Source organism: Notechis scutatus, chromosome 3 (assembly GCF_049901735.1).
Source record: "Notechis scutatus isolate UNSWTSFEM ecotype Mainland chromosome 3, rNotScu1.2, whole genome shotgun sequence".
Classification (NCBI taxonomy): domain Eukaryota; kingdom Metazoa; phylum Chordata; class Lepidosauria; order Squamata; family Elapidae; genus Notechis; species Notechis scutatus.
In genome coordinates, this window is record NC_142011.1 from 172392402 (window position 1) to 172413467 (window position 21066).

At 38.8% G+C, this 21066-nt stretch overlaps 1 protein-coding gene across 2 annotated transcripts in view; it reads left to right on the forward strand.

Annotated features, from left to right (window-relative positions):
- Positions 1 to 21066, forward strand: part of CLVS1 (clavesin 1) — a 50571-nt gene that overhangs the window by 27006 nt on the left and 2499 nt on the right. For both annotated transcript variants that reach the window (XM_087961780.1, XM_026689372.2), the window contains 2 exons: positions 6064 to 6174; positions 9679 to 9914. In XM_087961780.1, the coding sequence (XP_087817906.1) occupies positions 6064 to 6174; positions 9679 to 9914 (347 nt within the window). The remainder of the gene's footprint in view (positions 1 to 6063; positions 6175 to 9678; positions 9915 to 21066) is intronic.

Below are 21066 nucleotides of genomic sequence, written 5' to 3' on the forward strand. Positions count from 1 at the left end.
CTGCATTTTTGTGTTCATCCAGGTGGGTACTTATTCTTCTATTGGTCTGTCCAATGTATGTGGCCAGGCATGATGCACAGGGGACTTCGTATATGCCTTGGTTTTCCAGGTCAATTTTATCTTTGGGGTTTCTAAGGATGGCTGCTATTTTTCTGTCTGTTTTGAAGGCAGTCTTGATGTGATGTCTGTGTAGTATCTTACTGATTTTGTCTGTAGTACCTCTTATGTAGGGCAGGACAGCTGTTCCATAGGTCTGTTCATCTTCTGGGTCTCCATTATGTCTCAGTGTGTTTTTGTGGATCAAGCCGGTGATTTTGCTTTTGTGGAAGCCGTTGGCTGTCAGTACTTTAGTCAGGGTGCATAATTCACACATTCGTGATTTAGCCCCATGGAAAAGAAAACCTAAACAATTTCCTAACACACCTAAACAGCACACACCCCAAAATCAAGTTCACCATGGAAACAGAAACAAACAAACAACTACCATTCCTAGATGTACTAATCTACAAAAAAACAGATGGCACACTAGGACACACCGTATACCAGAAGAAAACACACACCAACCGCTACCTCAACGCCCAATCCCACCACCACCCAGCACAGATAAACTCCGTGGCTAAAACACTAATTGCTAGAACCAAACACCTGGCAGACAAGACACACATAAAGACTGAATTATGCACCCTGACTAAAGTACTGACAGCGTGAAGAGCTTCACCTGGGGCGCCCATCGCAGCTGACAGGCGGGCCCTCCTGCCCAGTGGTAGAGCTCTCCCCAAGGCAGAGAGTGCCTCCCCGCCAGGCCCTCCGCTCATCCCACCAGGGCCGCACCAGAGCCGTGCGGGCTGGGTAGAGCCAGGAAACACCCGCGGCTCTCTTTCCCGGCTCTGCCCAGCCCACACGGCTCCGGCGCAGCCCTGGTGGGATGAGCAGAGGTTTTTAAAATAATTCGCTTTACCTTTGAAGGCAAAGGGAAGGCGGCGACATGAGCGCCTGAAGCCAAGTGTCTCCTCAGGGCTCCGGTTGCAGGGAGGAGCCCTGACTGGCTGCACGTGGCTGCGCCAAATGCCGTGGTGTTGCTCTAACGCTGCGGCAGCAAGGGAGAAGGGAAAGCAACGGTGGCGGAAGGTCTCCCGATATGAAGTGCCCCACCAACACAGGCAGCACCATATCCGGGCATGCAACAAAGTACTTCCTAACGGCAAGCCCCCCCTGCCATTCCCCCCCATTTCGCATGTTTAATATGGGCCTTAATTTGGGGGGAGGGGCTTAATTTGATTTTATGCCAATAAATCATGCTGGGGCTTCCTATTGGTGGAGGCCGTATCGTTGGAGAAACACGGTATATATAGAATTGAAGGGATTCTTCTTTCTAAAGATTTATTAAACCGAATTTGCAAAGTGTGAGTGGCAAAAAGTAGTTAGCAATTTGCTAACTATGAGAGTGTCAGAAATATGAGATTTCTTCCTTTTCTGTGTTCATTTTCAAGCTAGGAATTTAGTCAAAATCACCAGATAATCAGTGGAGAATCAAAATATATTTATTCACTCTAAGCTGCCAAGTTGCTTTGAGAGAACAACCCCCAGAGAGCATGGTTTCTTCATCCTTTTTTACAGAACTTTTAGTTCAAAATTCAGCCAACCATTATCAATAAAATAAAATGTGTCCGTTTATTACAATAGTTTTTGCTCCATCAGCATGAGTATCTTCCTTCTAGCATGAACATCTTCCTTTCATATTCTGTTAAAACACAGGTTTCCTTATTTTAAAGTGATGCCAAACTTCTTTATTTATGGTCACCAACAGATCATGTGCTTCTCTAAAGCTTGTGTTACTGAGATATCTGTATTATCATCATCTCACTAATATTGTACAAATATCCAGGTCTCACAGATCAATTCTACAGATACCAACTGCTTTCAGATACCAATCCTGCAACAACATATAGTGTTGCCAGGTTCTGCACAGCACTGCTTAAAATCTGTCAGATGATGGAAACAGACATCTAGTAATGTGATGGATATAGTCTGCCACATGCTAAATTTTATACTTCCCTACACCCAACTAATTCTTTTAGATTCCTTTTAGAGTCTTGTTTTAATATATACTTTCTGTTTTATCTGCCCTTACTTTTAAAAAAATATTACTATTATTTTGGACTCTGATTTACTTGTTATCCTTTTTAATTTATTGCATCCCATCTCCTTATGGTAGTCTGTGATCTTCATAAGGTTTTCATTTGATGGTTAAGCAGAAGTCTCTTTATTTGTACATTTTCTATTTACCAGATTCACCCTTTTTGCATTTGGGCCTTCAGTATTTAATCTAACAGAAAATTAATGGATTGTTGACAATTCCTTTCAGTGGAAGTTTTTTTTTATACTTTTAATGTAATATTATAATCACCATATTAAAGAACATGATGAGATTTTGGCATAGTCAAGATGCTGCTCAGTATTTTGAATGGGTAAGAGGAGTTTAGAGGCTGAATATCAGATTGCCTTCATATGGCTGGGCCGTATCTAACAAAATGAAATTCAATGTAGAGAAAAGTAAAGTCCTACACTTAGGCAAGAAAAACCAAAAGTACACATATAGACTGGGTGAAACCAGGCTCAACAGCAGTAACTGTGAGAAGGATCTTGGAGTCTTAGTGGACAACCAGCTAAATATGAGCCAGCAGTGTGCAGCAGCAGCCAAAAAAGCTAATGCAATCCTAAATTGCATTAACAGAGGGATACAATCGAGATAAAATGAGGTACTAATACCACTCTATAAAGCCTTATTAAGACCACACCTAGAGTACTGCATCCAGTTATGTTAACCACATTATAAAAAAGATGTTGACTCTAGAAAAAGTACAGAGAACAGCAACCTGGATGATTAGGGGACTGGAGACTAAAACATATGAAGAACGGTTACAAGAACTGGGCATGGCTAGTCTAGTGAATAGAAGGACCAGGGGAGACATGATAGCAGTCTTCTAATATTTGAGGGGCTGCCACAGAGAGGAAGGGGTCAAGCTATTCTCCAGAGCGCCTGTAAGCCAGACAAGGAACAATGGATGAAAGCTGAACAAGGAGAGATTTAACCTGGAAATAAGGAGAAACTTTCTGACAGTGAGAACAATCAATTAATGGAACAGCCTCCCCTCGGAAGTTGTGCGAGCACCATCACTTGAGACTTTCAAGAAGAAATTGGACTGCCATTTATCAGAAATGGTGTAGGGTCTCGTGCTTGGGCGAGGGTTGGGCTAGATGACCTATAAGGTCCCTTCCTACTCTGATTATCTGTTATCTGTTAGTTTCTTCATTTTTTCAGAATTAAAGATGATCCTAAAAATGTTCTTTGCCTAACAGTAGCAATGCTGACAATGACAAGAGCTATAAAGGCAGTGTTGAAATGAATTGAAATTAAACTAAGATATTATATTTGATTATTTCTGTAATGTTACCTTCCTTCCTTCCTTCCTTCCTTCCTTCCTTCCTTCCTTCCTTCCTTCCTTCCTTCCTTCCTTCCTTCCTTCCTTCCTTCTTTCCTTCCTTCCTTCCTTCCTTCCTTCCCTCCTTCCTCCCTCCCTCCCTCCTTTCCTTTCCTTTCCTTTCCTTCCCTCCTTCCTTCCTTCCTTTTCCAGGTTTTTTTTTTGTTCCTCCATCTGTGTTGCTTGCAAGCTTTTGCCAAATTCACAGACTTGCTATTTGTTTTCTTGTTTCCTAATTTCTTGGCATATTTGATTGATTTATAATGCTGACTTTCATTCAAAAAAGAATGAAACTGAATATAAATTTTCTAAATGGGAGCATGTGGGCAGATCAAGAAAGTGCTTCATTTACCAGCAGGAAGTAAAGGTTTGCAGCTAATATTCTAGTGATATTCATGAACAAGGGGTGATAAACTAATGTCACAAAAGTATTAGGAAGAAAGACTTCCTGTTTTATTTTTCCTTTGCTTTATTTCCTACAGTGAAAGGTGTGTAGGAAATCGTTTAACAGGATTAATCATATGCTATTAAGTTCTGTGGTTCCATTTCTATCTAGACTGGCATTCAGAATGAAAAGGTTTATAACAGGAATTTTTTGCAGAGGCATAACCTAGCAACAGGCATTCCATTAGGGTCTCTTTAACAGAAAACCAGAAAAGCCACAGAGACATGCAATACACTTCACCAAGAACCTAGAGGATACCTGCATTTGCTCCAGGGTGCAGTAGATCTGATAGAAAAGAATATTTGTAGCTCAGGATTGAAATGAAGTATCCTTCATGGTCTCTGAGCTTGGTTATTTTCTGGTACATGTTTCATTACCCATCAGTGCTACTTAGGAATGGGGTTTGCTCTCAGTTTATATTCTACTGGCTTGCCCTGTCAGTGTTGGTGGGGATGGTTTAGAGGTTCTTTGATTGGGCTATTTATTGTTGGCTTCTTTGGCAGTTCCTTGATTGTGGTATTGTTTACTTGATTGTTGGTTTGATGTTAATCTTGAAGTTAATCACTGCTCATCTGTGTACTGAATGGTGGTAGGAGATGCTTGGGTATTTTTGTTCCCTTTTGCGCTGGTTGAATATCTCTTTTGTATAGTCTATATAGAATATATATATATACATACACACACACACACACACACACACACACACACACATACACACACACACACACACACACACACACACACATATATATATATATAATTTTTTTGTTTGAGAGTGCAGACTGTCAATTATTTGGAAGCCTGCACTCAGAAACAAAAAAATATCCACATGACAAGCCAGGCAAACACCTGGGCACAAACAGATCCCCCCTGATACCTCCAGCTCAAACACACCCCAACCAGGCACCCAGATGAAACCTAGCTTCCTAACAAATGATAGCCGTCCATTTACCCGGAGCCAAGCTGCACTAAAGGCCTCCAATACAGGAACACCATGTTGCCAGCCAATCAAGATACAAAAAGAGCCACAAAACAGACAGAAGATATTAGAAACACCAATCAAGCAGAACACAGCAAACTCCAAGACCAATAAACACAGACCAAGACTCCCAACCAATCAGGATGAAGAAAAAACCATTCTGGCACAGCAGTAGGCTAGCCCCAAATTTAAAACTGAAACAACTGTAAAAGTCTGACTCACAGACGAACACAATACAGAAGCCTGATGATGGCAGATGAGATTCTGCCGAAACGTTGCTACAACTTTAAAAGCACAACTATAATGACGTGGGAAAATACCCGAACAAAGCTGAATACCATATATATATATTCCAAATGCACTGAAGATGAAGGGAAAATTTCTTCTGAATATATGTGACCTAAAACATATATATATATATGACCTAAAACATTCACTGTTACTTTAGTCCCTGTTTTCCTATGAATCTAATGTACTGATTTAACAGGATCTATGAGAAATATAATTTCAGATGCTGCATTCTGCTTACCTGAAAAAGAATCCCACTGTTGTTGACTCTGAAAAGCTTGACTCTACCTGCATACTAATTTGTTGGGTATCTGTTCAGAACCCCCAAAGCAGGCATTTGTGTCTGTTGCCATGGCGCTGTATGCTGTTCCTCCCTCTTGACAGCTTCACTTAACATCTTCCTCTGTCCCTTATGCCCAATTCATTCACCCAGAAAGTTCAACTATTGAAACAATGCCTTGAGAAAGGGCTGAGGAAGGGCAAAGGCACAGGGTGAGGAGATAAACCATGCCTGTAGATGTCTAAAGGGACTTGGTTCTGTGAACCTGTTGGGAAATACAAACCACAAACCACATCATATTCATGTTTAATAGATATGCACATATACAAACTCTCATGGAAATAGAACTAGGATGAGGGTAAGCCCCAGCTGTGGATTTTTTCAAATTTGTTCTGTTGTATAAAAGAGCAAACTGAGCATTAAAACACAATGTAGCATGGTTGCATGATTGAATTGTCTCTCAAATGCACCAATTAATAGCCAAGACTTCTCCTTTGACTTCTCCTTTTTCTCTAACTCCTGACATCAGGCCTGCTATTTATCTCTGTCAGTCTCTGTTAATTAGAATCTGTTTCTTTCGTTTCCACAGGACAGCTTTCCTGCTCGCTTTGGAGGCATCCATTTTGTGAACCAGCCATGGTACATCCATGCTCTCTACACGCTAATCAAACCCTTCCTCAAAGACAAGACACGGAAAAGGGTAATGAGAAAATGAAACAAGCCTATGATGGTGGAAGCCTATGTGTGATATTAGAGAATTTCTACTCTTCTCTGCCTCTTCCTTTTTCTCTTTGTGGTTTGCAACAAGGGATGAAGTCTCAGCTAGATTTTGTCAGCAGCCTACTGTACATTTAAACACTATTTCAGCAGGAGAGAATTATTTCCAGATTCCAAGCCAAGTGACAGAAAATCTTTCATCATATACACATGGAAAAAGCAACTTTCTGTAAAACATAAAATTATCTATTTTTCAACCCAATTCCCTTTTAATGTCATGTATTATTCACACTGTTCCCCACTTGCAATAGATCTAGAAGAAAGCCAGGTCACAATAGGTTGCTAAAAACATTGATAGATAACATTTCAAGTCTATTTTATCAAAGGACTGATCCTTTCCCCCCCAAACATTTTAACCTTGGGAGAAATCTCTGATTTTGCTGTTTAGCACATTGTCTTTTGTGCAACCAGTTGAGAGCAAAATAACTGATAACAGTTAAAATTCAGTTAAATTATTATAAAAGAAAAAAACTTGGGATATTGATTTTTATGAAGCATGCATTCATACATATCCATCAACTTTTCTTTTGCTGGGAAATGCAAAATTATGCTAAATAAAAAGTAAGAAATAGTAGGCAAAAGGTAGTAAAGTTATAAAAGCTATTCAAGACATGAAATAAGAAGGAGGCATCACCAGAAAAAAATGTGGTTGGGTCGAATTGAGAATATATTTGAAAAGAGAAAGATAAGATGTTCAAAGAAAAATAAGACTATGTATGAAGCAGTACATCGACTTGATAAAAGCAAGGAAGAATTGTTTGAAAGGTCAGGAATGTATCCTGAGCTACAGGAAATTATACTTAAATATTAGATTTCTTTAGATTTCCCTTTGTTTAAAAATTGGCCTATTTCTTTTTTGAGACTATTTTTTTTATTATTATTTTTCTGTACTTTGGGTCACATTATTTTATCCTAGCAGGAAAAAAACATAATGGAGATGTTTTTACCTATGTATTAATATATAATTCATTCATAGGTATGATTTAGAACAGTTACTTGTAAATGCAATTCTTCTAATGGATAGTATTGTAGCTGCAGAGGCTATTTGATTATAATGTGGCTCAATTTGCTTCATCAAATCTTTTTTTAAAAATTATAATAAATTGAGGGGCATTGTGAACAAGGACTAGCAAGCTGCTTACTTCCATAGAAATAAAATCTTTTGAATTTAATGATACTTATACCAGCCTAGTCATGGAAAAGATTATACTATTGGGATTATTTTTTTTTAATGTAGAGTCCATTGTGAGGCAAGAATCTTTCAATAAGAAGACCTTTCTGTAAATTTTATATATAAAATCTTACAAAGACATCCATTAAGTTATATTGGATGTGAGAAATTGCAGGTCAATTCAACGTGATGATTTTGTTTTAACCCTATTATGAGAGCAATAAAGGAGGAGAGTTCTAATTTCTTGCTAAGTACGGCATTATGTTTTGCAGTGTCTGGTTACAGGGCATGGTGATGTACGGGAGCAAATGACAAAGATGCGTTGTGACATTATGACTCAAACACCATTAACTTGTAACACACATCAGAATGCAGGATATATAAGGGTGAAATATTACATCATGATATTACCATGTGTATATTTCCATTTGTAGATAATCTTGGTTTCCTGTATTCCTTCTGTTGCAGGAATACATAGTGGCTCAGAGGTTTGGACATACTTAGGGTTAGGGTTCTTTAGGAATCTTACCTGAAGAATCTTGGGTTCAGATGCTGCTGCTCGCTCATGCCCAGAGTTTTCTCTGTCTATAGCAAAGGTTTCTCAGCTCTCTATCAATGTTCTTTAGTGCAGGGGTCCCCAACCACCGGTCCGTGGACCGGTACCGGTCCGCGGAACAAGTCCTACCGGGCCGCTGGCTTGCTGGCGCCGCCATCTTTTTTTGATGAAAAAGTGCTTCCGGTGAGCTTTTCCGGGTAGAAAGCTGACCGGAAGCACGTTTTCATCAAAAAAAGATGGCGGCGCCAGTGCTTCCGGTGAGCTTTTCCGGGTAGAAAGCTCACCGGAAGCACGTTTTCATCAAAAAAAGATGGCGGCGCCCAGCTGATGCCGGTACCGGGCCGCGGCGCCCAGCTGATGCCGGTACCGGGCCGCGGCATAAAAAAGGTTGGGGATCACTGCTTTAGTGTACTGCAATCAAGGTGGACAACTTCAAAGATCAAAGTCAGAATGGAATGGAAACTTCAATATCATTATTCTTTAACACTTTATTTTCTCATCCATGTTTGTACAGTTTATATTTTCATTACCTATTGTTTATTCAATAACCAAACACAGAATTATTTTATCAGGTTGATGTTATCCAATCCTTGCTTTAAGGATGAAAGATTTCTTAAAAATATATAACGATGTATGAGATTATCACATTCTAATAATATAGTAGTACAATAAAATGAACACTATGCTTAAGTTAAAAATATATTTTTAACAAAAATGAAAAGAATACTAAAATGAAAAGAATACTAAAATGAAATGAGAACAAAAATGAAAAGAATACTAAAACAAGTAGGTGGCAGAGTAGGAATGCAATTAATTAGGTCTCAGTTTCCTGGTATGTGACTTGTTTGTTGGAGCTGAAGTCTAATACATCTGGAAAAGGCTGAAATACTTGAGAAGTTTTAGGAAAAATTGACTATCTGGAGTTGATAGTCAACAACATAGGCATAATGACTACAATCTGTTATCATTCATCATCTAAGTTCACAAGGTTTGATTAATTTGTGAATGTCCAAATAGGCATTTATATTTTGAGATCAAAATTATTTGCCTGCAAACAAATCAGAACGGAATGAAAACAACAAAAGCTCGTTGAATTCCAACAGGTCAATCTCTATTTTTTTTTTTTTTGCAAAACAGTCGTACAGGTCGTCCTCAACGTATGACCACAATTGAGCCCAAAATTTATGTTGTTAAGTGAGAAATTTGTTAAGTGAATTTTTCCTCATTTTACATCTTTTTTTGCCATATTTGTTAAGGGAATCACTGCAGTTGTTCAATTAATAATATGGTTGTTAAATGAATCTGATTTCCTCGTTCATTTTGTTTGTCAGAAGGTCGCAGAAGAGGATTACATGACTCTGGACACTGCAGCTATCATAAATGTTGGTCAATTGTCAAGCATCTGAATGTAAATCGTGCAGCCATGGGGATGCTGCTATGGTCATAACTGTGAAAAATGATCAGAAGTCATTTTTTCAGTGCCATTCTAGCTTCAAATGGTCACTAAACAAACAGTTGTAAGTCGAGGACTATCTGTACAGCTTTCTGAACATTATTCAAAGGCAGATTTTACACAAAGGACAATACCACTGCTCTTTTGCTATTAATTTACTTTTTTCTTATTTTTTTTTAAACATCTTGATTATTGGAATGGCATAAACACACTAACAACATCTAAAATCTGCTTTGTTTTTTAAAAGATCTTTCTTCACGGAAACAATCTTAATAGTCTTCACCAGCTCATACACCCTGATTGCTTACCTTCAGAGTTTGGAGGAACTCTTCCTCCCTATGACATGGGCACATGGGCTCGGACGTTACTTGGACCGGATTACAGCGATGAGAATGAATACACTCACACATCGTACAACACCATGCATGTGAAGCATTCATGTTCCAACCTAGAGAGGGAATGCTCTCCAAAACTCATGAAAAGGTAAGAGCAAAGAAAAAAATCTTTGAAGAAAAAAATCCACCTAGAAGAATTTTGTTTGTTTTCTCTTTTTAACTAGAGGATTTGGAAATATATCTGGGCTTGAAATTTAAAGATCACCACAAGCAGCAAGAATTTTTTTTTGAAAACTTTGCCATTTACTGTTCATATAGATTTTTGCAGCCCAGATATGAATGTCTTGGAAATGATGTTAATGGGTTCTCATTTTGAAAACACGTATAGCATCGTGTTGGCTATTTTATGCAGAATGAAAGTGTGTGTGTGTGTATATATATATATATAGCCTTCATATATATATATATATATATATATATATATATATATATATATATATATATATATATATATATATATATATATATGGCCTTCAGCTTTGTTCGGGTATTTTCCCACGTCATTATAGTTGTGCTTTTAAAGTTGTAGCAACGTTTCAGCAGAATCTCATCTGCCATCATCAGGCTTCTGTATTGTGTCCGTCTGTGAGTCAGACTTTTACAATGGTTTCAGATTTAAATTTGGGGCAGCCTATTGCTGTGCCAGAATGGTTTTTTCTTCATCCTGATTGGTTGGGAGTCTTGGTCTGTGTTTATTGGTCTCGGAGTTTGCTGTGTTCTGCTTGATTGGTGTCTCTAATATCTTCTGTCTGTTTTTTGGCTCTTTTTGTATCTTGATTGGCTGGCAGCATTGTGTTACTTTATTGGAGGTGTTTAGTGCAGCTTGGCTTCGGGTAAATGGACGGCTATCATTAGTTAGGAAGCTGGGTTTCATCTGGGTGCCTGGTTGGGATGTGTTTGAGCTGGAGGTATCAGGGGGATCTGTTTGTGCCCAGGTGTTTGCCTGGCTTGTGGTGTGGAGATTTTTGTTTGTGAGTGCAGGCTTCCAAATGATTGACAGCCTGGTGGAATCATCTCTTCTGTTCATGCTTTCTGGTCTTTTTCAATCTCTATGGCTTCTCTGATGATTCTGTGGCTGGAATTTTCTATGGTGGCTAGGGTTTTGGTGCCATTGAAGTTGATGCTATGACCTGTGGCTTCCATGTGTTGGACTAGTGAGGAAGTGTGTTCCAGCTTTTTGACTGCATTTTTGGGTTCATCCAGGCGGGTGCTTATTCTTCTATTGGTCTGTCCAATGTATGTGGCGGGCATGATGCACAGGGGACTTCGTATATGCCTTGGTTTTCCAGGTCAATTTTGTCTTTGGGGTTTCTAAGGATGGCTGCTATTTTTCTGTCTGTTTTGAAGGCAGTCTTGATGTGGTGTCTGTATAGTATCTTACTAATTTTGTCTGTAGTGCCTCTTATGTAGGGCAGGACAGCTGTTCCATGGGTCTGTTCATCTTCTGGGTCTCTATTATGTCTCAGTGTGTTTTTGTGGATCAAGTTGGTGATTTTGCTTTTGTGGAAGCCGTTGGCTGTCAATATTTTAGTCAGGGTGCATAGTTCAGTCTTAATGTGTGTCTTGTCTGCCAGGCGTTTGGTTCTAGTAATTAGTGTTTTAGCCACGGAGTTTATCTGTGCTGGGTGGTGGTGGGATTGGGCGTTGAGGTAGCGGTTGGTGTGTGTTTTCTTCTGGTATATGGTGTGTCCTAGTGTGCCATCTGTTTTTTTGTAGATTAGTACATCTAGGAATGGTAGTTGTTTGTTTGTTTCTGTTTCCATGGTGAACTTGATTTTGGGGTGTGCGCTGTTTAGGTGTGTTAGGAAATTGTTTAGGTTTTCTTGTCCATGGGGCCAAATCACGAATGTGTCATCGATGTATCTTAACCATAGTTTGGGTTTGAGGATGGCATTGGCCAGGGCTCTGGATTCGAATTCTTCCATGAACAGGTTTGCAATGACAGGTGACAGTGGTGATCCCATGGGGGCTCCTTCTATTTGTTTGTATCTTTGTCCTTTGTATATGAAATATGTGTTGGTTAAGCAGTGTTCTGTTAGTTCCATGAGGTGTTTAGCTGGTTGGTATTTATTTTGATGATTTCAAGGGTCTCTTTTATCGGGACTTGAGTGAATAGTGAAACCACATCAAAACTTACAAGCAGATCTTCTTGCTCCACGTGTAGATCTTTGATCATTTCCAAGAAGTGGTATGAGTTTTGTACATGAGAAGCTGCTGTTTCAGCATGGGGCTGTAGCTCTTTTGCTAGGTGTTTAGCTAGGTTTTGTAGTGGTGCTCCTCTGGAGCTGACTATGGGTCTGAGAGGTATGCCTTCTTTGTGTATTTTGGGAGGCCGTATAGTTTGGGGCATCTGGAAGATTTCTCTCTGGGTATGATCGTGTGTTGGATCTCTTTGCTTATGTGGCTGGTTATAATTTTCTTCTTGGTTAATTTTTCCAGATATGTGGTTGGGTCTGTGTTTATGGGTTTGTATGTGGAGTCTTGAAGTAGGTCTGTCAATTTTGTTTCATAGTCTTTTCTGTCCATTACTACAGTGGCATTCCCTTTATCTGCTGGGAGGATGATTATGCTGTTGTCTCTTTTCAGGGTTTGTAGCGCTTTAATTTCATTTTGCTGTAAGTTGCTTTTTGGTGGTTTGCTTGTGCATAGGATGTTGGTAACTTGGTGTCTTATTTTATCAGCTTCATCTGTATTTAATTTAGTTAGGCTGGATTCTACTGCACATATGATGGATTCTGTGGGGATTTTTTTGGGTGCTATAGCATAGTTGAATCCTTTGGTTAGGACTTCTGTTTCTGTTTTGGTGAGTTCTCTGTTGGAAACATTGTACACTAATTGTTTCAGGTGTTGTTGTGAGTTGTTGGGGGTTTTCTTGTCATGTTCTAATTTCTTTAATTTTTTCAAGAGCTTTGCCTGTTTGTAAGTGCTTGAAGATTCAGCTCTCCAAGTTGTGAGTTGTTTTATCTTGTCCCAAAGTAGAGGGTGGATTTTGCTGCTCAATTCCAGGTGTAGTGCTAGCAAATCTTTGTTTAACTGATCTAATTGGAATCTCTTCCTGTGGAGCTCATTCCTTAGTAGAGCCATTTCAGTTCTTTTCAGGATACGTTTGGTGGCTGCTGTGCTTTGATGAAATTTTAATTTGAAGCAGGTTGGTGTAGTATTGTTATCTCTGCAGCTGCGTAGGAATTGAAGGTCACATAGTATTCCTGCTCTTTTAATTTCCAGTTTCTCGTAGGTTTTGATCTGGCTGTTTAATCCCTCCCCGTAGAGGTTTGATATTTGTTTTCTTAAGTTTTCAGGTACTTACATGTATGGCCTTCAGCTTTGTTCGGGTATTTTCCCACGTCATTATAGTTGTGCTTTTAAAGTTGTAGCAACGTTTCAGCAGAATCTCATCTGCCATCATCAGGCTGATTGGTTGGGAGTCTTGGTCTGTGTTTATTGGTCTCGGAATTTGCTGTGTTCTGCTTGATTGGTGTCTCTAATATCTTCTGTCTGTTTTTTGGCTCTTTTTGTATCTTGATTGGCTGGCAGCATTGTGTTACTTTATTGGAGATCTTTAGTGCAGCTTGCTTGGAAAATACCGAACAAAGCTGAAGGTACATGTAAGTACACTGCAAACTTAAGAAAACTATATATATATATATATATATATATATATATATATATATATATATATATATATATATATATATATATATATATATATATATATATATCTTAAGGTTTCGGTACTTACATGTATGGCATTCGGCTTTGTTCGGGTATTTTCCCACGTCATTATAGTTGTGCTTTTAAAGTTGTAGCAACGTTTCAGCAGAATCTCATCTGCCATCATCAGGCTTCTGTATTGTGTCCGTCTGTGAGTCAGACTTTTACAGTGGTTTCAGATTTAAATTTGGGGCAGCCTATTGCTGTGCCAGAATGTTTTTTTCTTCATCCTGATTGGTTGGGAGTCTTGGTCTGTGTTTATTGGTCTCGGAGTTTGCTGTGTTCTGCTTGATTGGTGTCTCTAATATCTTCTGTCTGTTTTTTGGCTCTTTTTGTATCTTGATTGGCTGGCAGCATTGTGTTACTTTATTGGAGGCCTTTAGTGCAGCTTGGCTTTGGGTAAATGGATGGCTATCATTAGTTAGGAAGCTAGGTTTCATCTGGGTGCCTGGTTGGGGTGTGTTTGAGCTGGAGGTATCAGGGGGGATCTGTTTGTGCCCAGATGTTTGCCTGGCTTGTGGTGTGGAGATTTTTTTGTTTGTGAGTGCAGGCTTCCAAATGATTGACAGCCTGGTGGAATCATCTCTTCTATTCATGCTTCCTGGTCTTTTTTCAATCTCTATGGCTTCTCTGATGATTCTGTGGCTAGGGTTTTCTATAGTGGCTAGGGTTTTGGTGCCATTGAAGTTGATGCTATGACCTGTGGCTTCCATGTGTTGGACTAGTGAGGAAGTGTGTTCCAGCTTTTTGACTGCATTTTTGTGTTCATCCAGGCGGGTACTTATTCTTCTATTGGTCTGTCCAATGTATGTGGCTGGGCATGATGCACAGGGGACTTCGTATATGCCTTGGTTTTCCAGGTCAATTTTATCTTTGGGGTTTCTAAGGATGGCTGCTATTTTTCTGTCTGTTTTGAAGGCAGTCTTGATGTGATGTCTGTGTAGTACCTTACTAATTTTGTCTGTAGTACCTCTTATGTAGGGCAGGACAGCTGTTCCATAGGTCTGTTCATCTTCTGGGTCTCTATTATGTTTCAGTGTGTTTTTGTGGATCAAGCCGGTGATTTTGCTTTTGTGGAAGCCGTTGGCTTTCAGTACTTTAGGCAGGGTGCATAGTTCAGTCTTAATGTGTGTCTTGTCTGCCAGGCATTTGGTTCTGGTAATTAGTGTTTTAGCCACGGAGTTTATCTGTGCTGGGTGGTGGTGGGATTGGGCGTTGAGGTAGCGGTTAGTGTGTGTTTTCTTCTGGTATACGGTGTGTCCTAGTGTGCCATCTGTTTTTTTGTAGATTAGTACATCTAGGAATGGTAGTTGTTTTTTTGTTTCCGTTTCCATGGTGAACTTGATTTTGGGGTGTGTGCTGTTTAGGTGTGTTAGGAAATTGTTTAGGTTTTCTTTTCCATGGGGCCAAATCACAAATGTGTCATCGATGTATCTTAACCATAGTTTGGGTTTGTGGATGGCATTGGCCAGGGCTCTGGATTCGAATTCTTCTATGAACAGGTTTGCAATGATGGGTGACAGTGGTGATACCATAGGGGCTCCTTCAATTTGTTTGCATCTTTGTCCTTTGTATATGAAATATGCTTAACCAACAACGTGCAACGTGGGAAAATACCCGAACTAAGCTGAATGCCACACACACACACACACACACACACACACACATGGGAGGGTGGATTGTTACTTTAGTAATGAAGCATGTGGTTAGTGTGGGTGGCTTTTTGATAGATTTGCTTTTTGAATTTTCTGCCATTTCCTCTCTTTAAAAAGATATCCAGAAAGGTAGTGTGTGGTTATTTTCTTCTTCCCTTGTGAACTTTGTTCTTTAAAGATGTTGCTGATTGTTGCATGTGTTTTCTCAATTGTTCCTTTATTATTATGACAAATGTGTCACCAACATACCAGATCTATACTGTTGGTTATATGCAATGGAGTGTTATAGCTTCTAGATGCTGCATTACACTCTCTGCTATGAATGTTAAGAATTCCATTGGCATTTTGCTGAATTATTTTTTTGTATGGTGTGGCTGGCAATTGTACTCTAAAGAGTAGTGGAACCTGGGCAACATTTAAATTCAATCAGATCTATTCTTATTTAATTCATTATTATTTAACTTATTGCTTTGTATAAATCAATATTTTTTTCTCTTTTGTGAAATCAATATCAATTTGGTAAAACAATTGGAGATATCAAGGCTTTGGAAGACCTTTGCTGGTCCTATTCTCATGATGTTTGTGAAATTTACATTGAATGGATCCCAAATCACAGATGTAGAGATTTAGAAGCAGAGGTGTCTACTGAAAGAGGAGTCAAAAAGTCAAAACGGTGGCCACAAACTTGTGAAAGAGATTGAGCTTGACTTCATATCAATATCACACCTTGATCCCCTTGTGGATATCATGGTTTAGAAGGGCACTTTAAAACTGTTATGCCCGAGAAGATCTTATAAATAAAATGGCTGAACAAATTCCATTTTTTTCCTATTGGAGAATACTTTCTGCATTTTGACTCTTTTAAAAAGATTTTTTTCCCCATTTCTAGTTACTATGACAACTTAATTGTGTACTGCCCACATTGCAAGAGAAAGAAGTATTGACATTATAGAGAAATTATAGTATGTACCTCAGGAAAAAAAAACCCATACCTGCCATGAAAACCATACCAAATCAACTGCAGATTTCTAGGTGATGTTGACAAAATTTACAACTCAATATGAATTATAATATTTATATCTTCTACCACAATGATAGCTGGCATGATATAATGTGTCTTCCTTTCAAATGGTACTTCTGTGTGGAACGCAGCAAAGTATTAAGCTGGTGGACATCAAAAGCCGGTAGGCTTTTTTCATGAATGGTCCCCACTTATGCAACTCTTTTGCACCCTGATATAAAAGATATATGGTCACATACATTTCATATCCAACTCTCTCTTCTTTCCCTCTCAAAATGACCACAAGTCTTGGGGATTTCCCTTCTAAAGAAAGCTTAAAATAGGTAAATATTGTTCTTCAAATCTCTCAGGGTTTGGACAAGTGACACTATGTAGGCTGGTATTTGGCTGCTTAATTGAAACTTAATTGAAACTTAATTGAAATGAAGTGTGCACTTTATGCTCAGCTTCTGGTCTTCCATGGTAATAAAGAAGGTCTAAAGGAGCAATGGTCTTATTTGGGTTTGCGTGAACAGTAACAGAAATCCAGATAAACTGTGTTTATTTTCTCTAAATGGTAATTATCAATAATTAAACAGATGTGGCACAAGGTGTAGGACTTGATCAAACACTCCTTGAGTCCCATATAACTTGAAAAGATTTAGATTCAATATTCACTACTTCAGTGAAAAAATGTCTAAAATATAATAAACTATTTTTGAACTGTAGATAAGAAAAATGAAATGGAAAATTTTGATAGCGTAATGGATGTTTCACCAGGAGAGAGCCACTTTGGTGTAGCGTTGGCTTAGAAATCAGGAGACTGTGAGTTCTAGTCCCACCTTAACCATGAAAGCCAGCTGGATGACTTTGAACCAATCACTCACTTTCAGTTCAGTTCTGCATGTAGGGTTGCTGTCCTGAGGAAAATAGGAGGAGGATGTGTGCTTGCTGTGGAATGGGACAACTTGCTGTGGCCAACTCACTGACCCATTTGCTGCCTTGAGTTACTTATAAAACTAATAAAAGCAGAATAAAATACCTAATAAATCAGTAAAAATTCTCAATTCCACCCTCTCTTTCTCTATAATGAACTCTTTGGGAAGAGATATGGCAGAAATCAACAGTCTTTTGGCATTGTTAAAACTAACACATCTGATATTGCATAAGCTTTTGTGGATCACAGTCCACTTTGTCTCATCACTATGAGCATGAAGGCTTATACATCACACAAAAGCATGGCTAATCTAGAAAACATTAAGATTGAACATCTTAATATGTATGAACTAGCTCACTCACAGTTACCACAAATGTCACTTAATATTATCATGTTTTGACATATACTATCTTCTTTAAATACGTAGTAAAAAGAAACTCATATACAAATGTCTTTCATTTTAGCCACACAAGTGTGAAAACTTTGATAGATCAATAGTAGACCCTAATTTGTCTGCTATATTTAGCAGTGACTTCCAAAGTTGTTTAGCCGATGTCTGAAGCCATCTACCTGGTCATTGAGAAGAGTAGTAATGAATTTTTCCCTCCATGCCTTCCTAAGTTCCCACACAAAATGCTATGGCTAAAACTCAGACACCCATGTAATCAAACAGGCCTGTAACACAGTAGGAAATTTTAAAACTTTGACAAGTTATCTTGACAAAGAAAAGACCAATTTTCTTGACAAGAAAATCAATAGTCACAGATTGGAAAGGAATTCTTTCTCCCGATATTTTCTGCACCAGAAATAAATCATTGGAAAACAATAGACTGGAGAAGTAGTATAATAGGTGAAAAATTAGATGAAACTCAAACAGACTAGAGATGAGAGCCAAGTGAATGGAAGCTTTGCAATGTGACCTGATTTATTGATCATAATTTAAAAGGCACAAAGCTCAACTAGAGGAGGAAACCCAGCAGAATGGTCCAGGTTTCTCCTTCTCCAACACATTGGTTGTAGCAAATAAGGCTGTTAAGAAGACAGAAATAAAATAGTAGGACAGAAATAAAAAGCTGGGGAATTGATGATTGGGGCTTTACACATTTTTTAAATTAAACTGAGAATAATTTTAAAGCTGAGTTTGATTTATTTTAATATTTCAAGGACAGTTGTTATATGCTTACAGATAAAAAAGGAGGGGTTATACTTCAAAGCTGTAATTACACAGATTTATAAAATTTATAAGACTTCTCATCTTACTTCTCAAACAACTCTGGGCAGCTAACAAGCACATAAAAGGAGTAGAAAAATCAGTAAAAAATGTCTCAAATAATAAGGGCAGAACCGTAAACCAAGCTTTCTTAACATTCTAGTTCTAAGGACTGAGGGAAGAACTGGGTTTTGAGTCCTTTCAAAAGGCCAACAGGTTAGGACCACCTAGTCTTCAGGGTGAAGGCTGTTTCATGGTGCGGATACCAGAACAGAGAAGGCATATCTCCTAAGTCCCATAAGAAAATACTGCTTCACAGAAGGCACCTGGAACATGCTTACCTTGCTGAATCAGGTGAGATAGAGAGGAACTGCTAGAACTAGGCAGTCTCTCAAGTAACTTAGATGTATGCCATATAGGGCTTCACACTGGATAACAAACACCTTGAGTCGCACCCAGAAACTTCCTGGAAGCAGACCCAACTCAGTGATGTTGCATGATATTATGTGGGGATAACATTCTGGGTTACTGCATTCTGGACCAGCTTTGGGTTTCAAAATACACTTTCAGGACATTTCCACATACACCATTTTGCAGTAATCCAATCAGAAATCATTAATACGTGAGTAACTATGAGCCGAACAACTCAATCTATGAAGAGGTGCAACAGTTGGATTTGTGCAAGGGCCCTCTTGGCCCCAGCTGCCACCTGTCCCTCAAGTGGGAGCCCAGAAGGACCCTTAGATGATACACCAGTTCAGGCTGTCAGAGAGGTACCACATTCAGAGTTACTGATGGAAACTCTTAAGATGTGGGGATCCCTAAAACCTATAGCCCCTTAATCTTGCTGGAGTTGAGTTATACATCTTCTGTTGGGAATGAACAGAGTCTGTTCATTCCCAAATTCTCACAACAGAACGAAGATGTACAATTATCATCAGTGATCAATTCTGTCTCAGTACTATGCCCCAGCCTGAACCCAACCTAAAAAGGTTCTAAATAACTTGTTTCCTCCAGGATCCTTTGGAGCTCTGAGCAGGGGTTCAACCAGTGTTACTACCGGTTCGGTGACTACTGCGCACTGTGCGTGCGTGTAGAATAAAACATCAGCTGTGCTGTCCAGACAGCTGAAAAGCTCTGCGTGCAAGTGCACAGTGTTTGAAAAGCTGCTTTTTTTCTGCTTTTTCAACCTCAGCTGTGCCACAAAGCAGCTGAGGTTGAAAAAACAGGAAATAAGGGACGGGTAAGAGCCCAGGTGGGCGGGTGGGCCAAACATCAGCAAACAAAGAACTGGTTCAGTGTCTGCTGCTCTTCAGAGCTACCAGTTCTACAGAACTGGGCAGAACTGGTAGCATTCGCCCCTGGCTATGAGCCTAAAAAGAGGTGAACTTCTTATCAACTGCTAATCAAGCAAGATCATACTTCATTTTGCTTTTCAGAAGTGAAGAAGCTTCTTGGATGAGAAGCAGAATGTTTTCAAAGAAAAAAACAACAAGAAAGTCCAGTTACTTTTGGAAAAGTACTTTGGGACAACTACCTGCTCTGTTTAATATCTTATCTGCTCCCTACAAAGCAAAATGCACAGCAGGAGGACAATAATCTTTAGGAGTTTTTAAATATTGAAGTCTTCTAGATGTCCATGAGGTACAAAGTTCAGTATCATCAACTTTTGGTCATGTTGGCTTGGCCTGCTGGGAATTGCTTATATCAGCAGCCTCCTGTCTTCAGAATAACAAACAAGAATGATCTTTAAGGAAGACAGGTATAGATTGGATTTTTTTACTTGGTATAATATTAACCTAGTACTCCAGAAAGGCACTTCTAGACCAATTTTCATGAGTGTGCAGAATCATGAATATCATAGATCTTATTCTTTCTTTAGCAATAAACTACATAGATTATTATAATATTAAAGTACTTTGGTTGACTCATAATGGACAGACTAATCATGGGAAATATAAATGTTTGCTTTTCATTCAATGCCATTTTCTTAACTGAGCCTAAGATTCCAATGTGAGTCTCAGGGTCAAATCTTTATCTTGCAAATTAGCTTTGGTAAAGGAGTAAGTAGGTCATTTCAATTCATTGCAAATGATCTAAGACTTAACCTGAGGGTTAGAAAGTTATAAAAGCAAAGCAGCCTCCCCCTATTCTCTCAATGAACAGATCATTTGTCCCTGGAAAGAAAACAACTTTTGCAACAAGCTGGAATTTATTTCCTATTCCCAAGATAATTTTTATTAATAGTTTTAAATAGAGAGAATATGGTAACTTTGTTATTTTTACCTGGTAATGGTATAACTGCTGGTGATTATTTAGGTAGAATATAATGTCTACTAAAAGGTTAATCAATTTAGTTAATTTAGTTAATGGTTAAATGGCATTTAACATGAATGAATCACAGTGCACCATTCATTCAAATTTGTGTGGTAGATCTCACAGCATTTTGGATATTGTCCAGTTATTGCTACATACATTCTTTGAAAATTGATGCGATAAAATATTGCAGTACATAGATGCCTCACCTGCCATTGGCATTATTTTAAAACAATTTTTGAAAAGAATAGATTCCCCATCTCTCCATTGCAAAGAGCTGGACCCCTACAACTGTCCCAAGGGCAAAGATTTAGAGCAGTGGTCCCCAGCCTTTTGGGTACCAGGCACAAGTTACACAGAGAAAGGTTTTCTGCAGACCAGAGGGAGTTAGTTTTGCATGCTGTCTGCATT